Raw genomic sequence first — 10180 nt, forward strand, 5'->3', positions numbered from 1 at the left:
CTTTTTTGCAGTAAATGTGTGAAGTTAGAGGACAAATGAACAGCATATGAGAAGAAGCATACAGGTTTACTTAACAGAACCATAAATAAGTCAAGGAACAATTAAAACGTAATAATACACATTTTTAAAAAGGAAAAAAAATAATCAAAAAATGGTCAAAACAAGTTGTGAAAGGAGGATGAATGGTTGGAATCTGTAACACATCCCACAATACTAACATAAATTTGCAAAGAAAAAGATGACAACTGTTCCAAGTGAGAAATAACAAACAATTTGTAGCTGAAGGTAAAAACTGTAAGTGTCCTTAGTCTTCAATCTTCAATGACAGCTACTTTCACTGGGTATGCAAATAAGCACTCCAAAGTCTAAAGACTGCTCTCACCAGGAGTAGCAGGATCACAGGGACTGACATCAGCCTAACTATCAGTAGCATTAGCAGAATCCAAAGTCAAGACCGCTCCATCAACCTGGGAGTCCTCTTTGATTTCATTTGATTCAGGTGGAACCTTTTCAATGGAACTGCCTGACAAAGCTTTTTCTTCTACTACTTGCACACTCTCAGTTTCTTCAGTCTTGTGTGCTTGAAATTGTGGTATCTCTGTCCACATCCGTTCACCATCAGAATAAATTCCTTGAACATGTTCTGATTTATTTTGGTCTCTGCTTGGTGCTCCAAACCGCGTTGCTTCACCATCTGATGTATCACATGATGCACTTTGTGTATCTTGAACAAAACCACTGATGGGAGACGCACTCTGAAAGTCACCAGCACTAGGGAATGGGGAAGTGCTGTTAGGGTCTGGAGTCATGCTCCCAGGGGATACACTTCGAGGATCAGGAGTCAAGCCAGCAGGCAATGGTGAAGCTCCGGAATAGTCGGGAGTTAGGCCACTCGGAACTGGTGATGCACTTCTAGGGTCTGGGGTGTACCCTCCTGACATGGGAGATGCACAGTATGTTACTGAAGCCGGCCCGTTGGTCAGAGGGGATGCACTGGCATGGTCCGGAGTAAAGCCGCTTTGGCCAAGAGATGCATAGTGATATTTAGGTGCACGACCAGTGGGGTCTGAAGAGGAGTCTGGCAGTCCACTTGGTCCTGGAGATCCTAAATTAGCATCGGGTGTGAGTCCGCTCATTGGCGAAGCACCATCACAACTTGTTTGCGCATATACTGTTGGGGGAAGCACGGTGGAACTGTCCATGCTCAGGGCCGAGTGAGCTGGCGAAGGGTCGCCTTTCACAAACATGGTAATGGTGCGGCGGAAGCCCTTGGCAGCGTGTTGAGGGACGTCCAGCACCCGGCAGTGGGAAAATCCAACTTCTGGAGACAAAAGGTATTCCCTGAACTGATGAGGGAAAAGTTCAATACTGTTGTAGTTTTTCCAAATGGTTTCCTGAAAGAAACAAGTAGCAAGTGTCAAAGGAAAGAGGTAAAAAATCTAATTGGTTTTTGATAGCATCATAACACCAGACACGTAAAATGTGACAGTTGATGTGGATACTTACAGTCAGTTTCTTCTTACGATTGTAAGAAGGCCAACCTTGAGGTTCTAATATTAAACATCCACCAGGGCGAAGCTGTGAGTGCATCCTTCGGAATGCTCTTTTCAAACCAGCATCACCCCAATTTAAGTGAAACCATTTTGTAATACTCAAGCATAATATGACATCAAACTGAGGCTGTTCCAATGTCAAAAGTGAGTCAGAATCAAGAACATAGTTGCCCTGCAAAAACAAAAGTACACAAAGCAGAGGATTAATGATTTGTGCTCCGGCCCAAGACGAAGTAGAAGAAAACAGAATTAATTTACTTTACCTGAACAAATGATATGTTTTTAGGAAATGGAAGGGGTGCACAGGCCGGCCGAGGGGTTCGAATACCGTCAGTAATTCCCGGGATCTCAATTGGACCATACACAATAGGCATGGATATTGGGAAGAAACGGTCATTGGGGCTCCTCTCCTTGCTAGAAGTCATCTGACTTTGGGGTCCATATGATGGCGTGTATGAAGGCGTACAATGACTCGGAGTACTGCTTGGTGTCCCAGCTGCTGTTGGTGCAGGAGACTGTTCATAATTCACGTAATGACGAACATTTTTTCTTGCAATTTCAATTAGTTTGCGGTCAATGTCAATCCCAACAACACTTCTTGCTCTGAAGTCTCGGCCAATCTGGAGGGGGGAAATGGTTACAATTAGCATTAAAGAAGAGTTTCAAACTGGAAAATTGGGAGTTTAAAACTAGAAGAAAGAGAATACTCACAGATAAAGTAATATGCCCCACATTGCAACCTATATCCAAGACATCTCTGTCTCTGAATAATTCAGGATGTTGAGCAAAGCATTTAAGACGGAGATCAGGTTCATGGACTGTGTTTCGATATCCATAGTACCTAAAAATAAGAATTACATGATAAACATGTAGTAAGTTCAACCAAGTTCACCATAAATAAGATGTACAATTAACAAACCTATTGAAATTTCCATATTGAAAATTCGCATCTTTGGCTCTAAATTTGGGCTCCTTTAACGGTGGTCCGTTGTTTTTCCTGTCTTTGAACTTTTGATTTCGCCCATGTCCATGGTGGCCGTGGTGGCCGTGGTAACCATGGAGTGATTTTTGGCCTGGCTGCCGGATGACAGGGCTGACAATTTTGTCCTTGAGATCCACCTGAAACTGAACAAAGGAATTGTATTAGAAAGTTAAATGGTAAGATCCACAGTGTTCTTGAATTTGAGCCAGTTCAAAAAAACCTATGGCACATACCTTGCGAGGTCGTCTGTCTTTACCACCTTCCTCAGACCTTCTGTTAGGCCTTTTCATAGGGCTATCATGGATCTTTGCCGGTTCTGGTATAGCTGCCTCAACAGCATCCCCACCACCTTGGGCAGCTATCTCACCAGGTGTAACAGGGCCTCCTGTTGGTATGCCTTCCTTGAACATTGAAGTGGTCTCTGATGGTGTTTCAGCTGTATCTGACATCATGCTGATGTTGCCAGATTTGTCTAAATTAGTAGACCCATCTAAATTCTGGATGAAACAAAAATTGTTGCTATGTTAAGTTTAGATTTCAACCAAATGGCACTGAATTAACAAGATATCACTAACCTCCTCTTTCCCAGAGCACGATGAGACTCCGCTCAGTCTTTTCTTTTTCCGTTTACTCTTGTTACGAGCTTTCTTCACTGGAGAACCACCAGAGTTGGCAAGCTGTGCCACATACTCCTCATCATCTTCACATGAGTTAAGATTCAGAGGATCATTAATGTTTGGAGGAATTATGACTTCAACTTCTCCTTTCCTATGTTTGGGAGTTGGAAGGGGAGATGACTTAGGAGTAACTGCATTCATGGCCCTGTAGTTAGATTTAAAAGAAATAGATTTTAATAAATTATAAATGAAAATTTTAAACTGAAAAAAATGCTTGAAGAAAGGTAACTGATCACACTTACCGGTTGATTTCCTCATCCTGAAGACTTCCAAGGTTAAGTGGGTCACAAATATTTCCACCTAGCAAAAATTTCGTCGGAGGAATGTGACCATCTTTACGGCGTTTTTTGTGAGGAAGATGAAACTTTCCTCCTCTTTCTCCACCAGACTGACTGTGTTGACTGTGGAGCCTTTTGCGACCATGCTTGTGGTTGTGCATGTTTTGTTTCCTTGGGAATATTAAATTATTGTGAGCAAGGGCTTTACGTCTTCCCCCGCCGCCACTTCCACCACCTCCACCGGCACTGCCTGCACCACCGCAACCCGCTCCACCTTCTGGTCCTGTGCCTCCTCCTCCACCATCAAGAATAGTGGCAACTTGAGACATATCTGCAAGCAACAAAAGATTTAATCTAAGCAAAATATTTGTAACTTGTTGGAATATTAGATTGGTGACAATAAACCAGAGAGAGGGAACTTTTTTTTTCAGGCATATCAGTTCATGGTATACTACTTGTTAGAAATTTCATCATTACTATAATTCACATCAATGTTGTCAATGCGACTAAAAAAAAGTGAATGAAAGTAATGATTGACAACTCTATGGACAAAAGATGAAAAGCAAAGATGACAATACTGCATAACACTCTAGGACTGTCAAGGAGGATGACTCTCGGTGAGAGGCCAAAAATTAACGACGAACACGCAACGTTAAATATGTACAAGAGGCTATGTTCAAATTTTCATTCCTACGTCACTTCCTCCCGCTCTAGGAAAAGGCAATAAAAGCCTAAGAGCGACGTATGACAAATTCATCACTTGGTTACCACATTTAACGCAAAATGTTGCTTCCAGAGACGCTTTTTACTTACCCCGACAGTTTCGCAGAGAAGTTGAAGTCCTTATGCACAATATTTCAGCCAATACCGAGGCCAGACCGAGATATTTCCAAACCAAATTCACGTTTGAAGCAGGAGCACTGAGAGGTGCGACCATCGGCTACGGGCTCAGTTCGTTTGTTTGTCGTTCGTTTCGCATCCCACCCCACCCAAGTTTCCCCCCGTCCCGCGCCCCGCTTCGCCCCTTGCGTTCACTGCCCTAGTCAAAGTTGTGCAATACTTTTCGATCTTTAACTTTCTTTCAGAATGGTCGGAGAAAAAACACTTTGATAAATTGGAGGAATGAGCCTTACACCATGGTTTCCGTTCGGCAGAGGCCACAGCAAAGTAAGAAGCATTGGAGTGGTCTGAAACTCACGTGGTTGACGGAGCGCGAAGTTCGAAACTGCCCGGCTGTTACGTATTCCTGTTGTGGGCGTTCGTGTGACCCGTAGCTACGACAAATGCCGCGAAGAACAAAATAGAATGACAGTTACAAAAGAGGTAACAGAGAAAAATAGCCAAAGTTTTTTCGATTCGTCACTCTTTATTTCTCCTGCATGTGGTATGCAAGCACGCAAACAAAATTAAAAACCGAAAGTTTTTTTAAAGCTCAAAACAAAGCTTAAAATAAAGTAGAGAACAAAAAGTGTTTTTAGGAGAGGGAGGCACTAGGGAAACGTCACTAACGTCACTCATGGCGCCTGCTGCGTCGTCCGCCGGGGCTGCGCCGGCGTCAAAGAAGTAGTCTAGCTGCCGGGCGCGCGAGAGCCACCACTCTGTCTCACTGGTCTCAACTCAGGGACCCTGGCATGACAACTAGACAACTATTGAATCCAAACACTTGCATTCTTTTGATTCTTGCATCTAGATAAAAGCTTATGTTAGTGTGACTAAAGATTTTGTGCAATTCGGCGAATCGTCTACAATGGCACTCCTTGCACCACACTTCGTCACTCCCTCTCGGTGGTATCTAAATCATTGCTCATAAAACGTGTAGATATTTGAGGTCGCACCTCGAATGCAATAAAGTGGCTCTGCCCCCTCATCTATGCCCTACCTACCCACCTTCGGAGGCAAGTCCGAACAAGCCTGGCCCGTCGGCGCTACTCCGCGCCTTGCTATGCTGGGCGGGGGGTATCGACTGAGGAGCCCCGAGGCGCGGAGTAGCGCCAACGCCGCCCGGTGGGCGGGCTCGGTCGGCTCGGTTTCGGACGGGAACGAGATGCAGGGTGATTAGGAATTAGGAGAGGAAATACAGCCGCTCGTTGACACAAGCCGAGATATTTGTGGCGCTCTTTCTGTTACGTTTAAACATAATGTTGTGAGAGAGACGACGGGCCTGTGCAAAAACACCGAGTGCGAGAACAGTTTTGACTCCTGCGAGAAAGAATCTCACGTGCTGCCGTATGAAGTGAAGAACACATTTTTGCCATTTTCAAGGAAGCTGCAACACGCAAGATTCGTAAGTGTACCACATCCGCTGGGGATCTGCAGGGCACACGCGGCTCCGCCCTGCGCCCTGCCCGAGGCCCTGCCCCTGTGATCAGGAGGGTAGGCCACACCTCCGCCAGGGTCGTCGCCCAGGAGAGTGTGTGCCTACCTCGCAGGCGTCCGGGCGGCGGGGCGGCGGCGACGTGTCCGCCCCTCCGCCCCTCTCTCCCTCTCTTTCTCTGGCGCGCCAGCGTCCCCCGTCCCCAGCGCTACACGCGCAGCCGCAGGCCGCGGCGTGATCGGCCACACTTCTGGACTCTGATCCTCCCTGAACTCTTGATCCCCGCTGGCGTCGTCTTGACCCCCTGGCCCCGCGTCACCGCGTCGCCGCCGAGCACAGCGAGCTCAGCAGGGCCGCGCAGTGACCCTGGCCGTGCCGCAAGAAATATGGGGTAAGCGGTGGTAGCGTGGACAAGTGGGTATATTAATTGATTTATGATGAATTATTTGAATGCAAGCACTTTTTTGGTTAGGCGGCATTGGCATCGACAATTACATTTCATTGATTTTGTCATGTGGTTATAAAAAAAGTGACAAAATCAGTGAGACTGCGTACGCCACAGCTCGCCAGCACGTTACAGCAACATGCCACCACATATCTTCCCAGAGACAAACAACTCAACCACTGTTGTAGTGAAGGACAGGATTCACATTTCCATGATGCATAGCTTCAACCCTGTTCGAGGCTATATTTGTCCCTATTTACAAATGAGGGAGTTGAAATGCGAGCGGCACGGACCGTGCCACCATTTTATCCCTCCATGGACAACGTCACCCCGCCAGCCAATCCCGACGCGTACCCTTGACCACGCTTCTCCCCGAAGGGGATGTAGGATGCTGGGCAGGCAACCCGCACGCAGGTCTGCCATGCGGGTTGGCCCAACCTCACGTCAACAGGCGCTTCAGTTGTTTTTATTTTCAGACTTGCGAACTCCGAGTTTTGATAGAGTTTTTCTATCATTCAAAATGATAGAGAGATCGAATGGCAAGAAAACTGATTTTCTGATTTCTCTGATTCCAAAAAATCTTCATTATAACAATTATGTCTCGAACTTTCTTACACATTACTCCCAACATTCTTGAACAGTAGACGATTCGGATATTACAGTTAACGGTGAACATTGGAAAGGTAGGCAAAGACAAAATGATTGTCCAGATACATTTTCTTCCTCATTTATATGGTCTTGTAACAGGAGGTAAAAATGTTAAGAATTTTATACAGGCTTCAGCACAATAATTCGTACTGATTCAAGCTCTCTAACCACAATACATTTAAATTTTTAATCATAAAAAACACTTGTTGGCGTTTTGCATGAAAGAATTTTACTGACGTCACCTCAGAGGTGCTAACAGAAAATAGCCATAATTCCAGAACATTAGGAAGAGGAAGCTTAGCAAAACCGTTTGGAGGCAGTAGTTCATAAAACTCAACAGAGTAATACAGGAATTATCTTTAAAACATTAGTAATACAAAATGGCTAGGGCACACGCTCAGCACAAGATAAAAATAATAAAACAAAATGACTTAACAATAGGTGATCAAATCTCAAACATTGCAATATTTTCATTATTTGAAGGGAGGGAACTTCTTTCCTGGAATGGCATTATAGTTAAGCAGGTAATAACAAATGTGCTACTGGTTGCCTGGTGGGATTCCGTGACAAATGCATCCTGGTTCCGGTCTTGACTCCAAGGTGGGTAGTGGTCGACGTGACAATGGGCCCTCCCCTGGGTCCGTCACGTCGACCAACTCGATCTCTTCCGACACCATGAGGGCACCCATCCCCTGAAGCCCCTGGAGCAACAGGGCGGCAGAATCCTCCGCGGCAATTAGCATCCTTCGGAGGAAGGTGACGGGGATGACCAGCTGCAATTATAAACACACACTGTTAAAAATGAATAAAATTAAATTACATTTCTGACATTTAGGAAGAGGAAGCTTAGCAAAACCGTTTGGAGGCAGTAGTTCATAAAACTCAACAGAGTAATACAGGAATTATCTTTAAAACATTAGTAATACAAAATGGCTAGGGCACACGCTCAGCACAAGATAAAAATAATAAAACAAAATGACTTAACAATAGGTGATCAAATCTCAAACATTGCAATATTTTCATTATTTGAAGGGAGGGGACTTCTTTCCGCTTCTTTCCTGGAATGGCATTATAGTTAAGCAGGTAATAACAAATGTGCTACTGGTTGCCTGGTGGGATTCCTTGACAAATGCATCCTGGTTCCGGTCTTGACTCCAAGGTGGGTAGTGGTCGACGTGACAATGGGCCCTCCCCTGGGTCCGTCACGTCGACCAACTCGATCTCTTCCGTCACCATGAGGGCACCCATCCCCTGAAGCCCCTGGAGCAACAGGGCGGCAGAATCCTCCGCGGCAATTAGCATCCTTCGGAGGAAGGTGACGGGGATGACCAGCTGCAATTATAAACACACACTGTTAAAAATGAATAAAATTAAATTACATTTCTGACATTATTTTTCTTTAAACGTCGTTAATTGACTGAGCGATAGCGAAGCCTGTTACGGGGTTGATAAGTTTTTCCTGTCTGTCTGTCTGTCCCTCTGTGTGTGTGTGTGTGTGTGTGTGTGTGTGTGTGTGTGTGTGTGTGTGTGTGTGTGTGTGTGTGTGTGTGTGTGTGTGTGTGTGTGTGTGTGTGTGTGTGTGTGTGTGTGTGTGTCCGCACTACACCTCCTGAACGGCTCGGCCGATCTCGGTGAGATTTTGCACACTTTTTGTTCATGTCCTTGGCTCGGCCAGAGGGTAGCAACACGGCCCTGGCGCTCCGTGCGGTAGCGAGGCCCGGCCCCGCACCACCGCCCCAGCCGGTGCCGGCCTGTTGTGAGCCTAGCTAACCTCTCAGAAAAACACTGTTTTTGTACGTTATTTGGTGGCAAGACGGTCTCGTTTGTAGTCAGTTCCCTCGTTCATTTCGTTATCTTTCGATCAAGCACAAAAGATATTTTCTTTGTGCCAAAATCGCAGACGAGCAGCGGCGCCGCGGCCAGTTGCAGCGGCTCGCATTAGCAAAAGTGCTCTGCGATTTTGGCACTAAGAATTTTGTGCTTGATCGAAAGATAACGAAATGAACGAGGGAACTGACTACAAAAGAGACTGACTTGCCACCAAATAACGGAATCTCTGCCTTGCGAATTGTAGTTCACTATTTCTCCGACTACTCTGCAAACTGAAATGTGTGCATGGCATGCTCTATTTGGAGCATGCCATGAAGCACGCTTTAATTTGGAGCGTGCTTGGCAGGCACGCTTTAAATTAGAGTGCTCTATTTTAAAGCGTGCTTAGCAAGCTCACTCCAAACTACAGCGAGGACGGCAACCACAATCGTGAATGCTCATAATGGCTTTAATTTTTTAATATTTACTAAATATGTACTTATGCAAGGTTTCTATTTTATACTTTAAAGAAGCAAGCATTTCAAGTCTAGTGCTCAGATGTATTTTACGTCAACAAAGCTTCTCCGCTATTTTTACAACTATTGATGTATAAAATGGCACCGGTGCGTGTTAGACCTGGGAGGTTTCTTAACCATGGACGAATCAATTAAAACATTTCTCATCCAGAAAGACACATACAGTGTATGTTCGACATGACACTAGTTACTCACTCTTTTGACTGCCCAACAATCCATAGCAAAGTCACCTAGCCCTGTTGCTGGGTGGTGAAGGTCGAGGCTGCAGTCACTCGGAAGGAAGACATACTCGGGGTAAACGAGCTCCATACGTTTATCTAGCCCTTCCAGTCTCATCGTTTTCAATAACTGCGTGCCATAACACAACGCCACCACAAATCGCCAGCACAACGAAAACAAATTTCACATTTCAGGCGTCACAGCTGCCATTTTGAATAGACTATTTCAGCGGAGCCGAGAAGAAGAACAAAAGGCGAGCGGGTCACTTCCGGTTGGGTCACAACAAACAGACGACGCGTTGGTTTTCTACCTACCAGCGGTTCCAATAACATGTTATTTTCACTCGGATGAGTCTCAAATATTATGTGTAAGCTTTAAAACGCCGCGTAACTTTCAAAAAGAGATTTTCGGCGATGTTTAAATCCTCTGTTGTCTGTTTGTTCATAGACAATCAACTATACCCATAGACCAACTGCTTCATGCCCAGCTGGGATCCATGTGTTACGCCGCTCCCTGATTGGTCCGTACCTTTCACTTCAACATTTCAAGGTTAAAAACTCGACAAATGTCAATTTTAGTGGGCTGATCGCATTCAGCCTGTTCAAATCTATGTTTCTGGCTCTTGGTTTTTGAGCAAAGCTTGTTGGTATAAATACCAAGTGAAACACAATCAGTTGTCGGCACGAGCGGCACGAGCGGTGTTCCTCCGTAAAACTTCC

At 45.3% G+C, this 10180-nt stretch overlaps 2 protein-coding genes across 2 annotated transcripts; both read right to left on the reverse strand.

The window, feature by feature from the left end:
- Positions 1-47: 47 nt before the first annotated feature.
- LOC117649951 (7SK snRNA methylphosphate capping enzyme-like) lies at positions 48-4468 on the reverse strand. The gene is made up of 9 exons (XM_034393160.1): positions 4304-4468; positions 3455-3821; positions 3111-3357; positions 2769-3032; positions 2473-2678; positions 2265-2394; positions 1817-2173; positions 1507-1725; positions 48-1394 (listed from the first exon to the last, which is right to left on the reverse strand). The coding sequence occupies exons 1-9, from the start codon at positions 4425-4427 to the stop codon at positions 417-419; spliced, it is 2892 nt and encodes a 963-aa protein (XP_034249051.1). The 5' UTR covers positions 4428-4468; the 3' UTR covers positions 48-416.
- Positions 4469-6322: 1854 nt separating this feature from the next.
- Positions 6323-9895, reverse strand: LOC117649977. Its single transcript, XM_034393203.1, has 3 exons — positions 9438-9895; positions 8007-8229; positions 6323-7670 (listed from the first exon to the last, which is right to left on the reverse strand). The coding sequence occupies exons 1-3, from the start codon at positions 9576-9578 to the stop codon at positions 7414-7416; spliced, it is 621 nt and encodes a 206-aa protein (XP_034249094.1). The 5' UTR covers positions 9579-9895; the 3' UTR covers positions 6323-7413.
- Between the last annotated feature and the right edge of the window lie 285 nt (positions 9896-10180).

This window comes from Thrips palmi, unplaced genomic scaffold, assembly GCF_012932325.1.
Source record: "Thrips palmi isolate BJ-2018 unplaced genomic scaffold, TpBJ-2018v1 HiC_scaffold_4, whole genome shotgun sequence".
In the NCBI taxonomy this organism is placed as follows: Eukaryota; Metazoa; Arthropoda; class Insecta; order Thysanoptera; family Thripidae; genus Thrips; species Thrips palmi.

What these genes read in the sequence shown, in the direction of transcription:
- LOC117649951 (XM_034393160.1), bottom strand. Translation starts at nt 4,427, where the DNA reads ATGGTCGCACCTCTCAGTGCTCCTGCTTCAAACGTGAATTTGGTTTGG. An exon ending in CAGGATGAGGAAATCAACCG is followed by an intron (nt 3,358 to 3,454) that starts GTAAGTGTGATC and finishes ATCTAACTACAG; the next exon opens with GGCCATGAATGCAGTTACTC. An exon ending in CGTGCTCTGGGAAAGAGGAG is followed by an intron (nt 3,033 to 3,110) that starts GTTAGTGATATC and finishes TGTTTCATCCAG; the next exon opens with AATTTAGATGGGTCTACTAA.
- LOC117649977 (XM_034393203.1), bottom strand. Translation starts at nt 9,578, where the DNA reads ATGAGACTGGAAGGGCTAGATAAACGTATGGAGCTCGTTTACCCCGAG. An exon ending in ATTGTTGGGCAGTCAAAAGA is followed by an intron (nt 8,230 to 9,437) that starts GTGAGTAACTAG and finishes TTATAATTGCAG; the next exon opens with CTGGTCATCCCCGTCACCTT. An exon ending in TTGTCAAGGAATCCCACCAG is followed by an intron (nt 7,671 to 8,006) that starts GCAACCAGTAGC and finishes TTATAATTGCAG; the next exon opens with CTGGTCATCCCCGTCACCTT.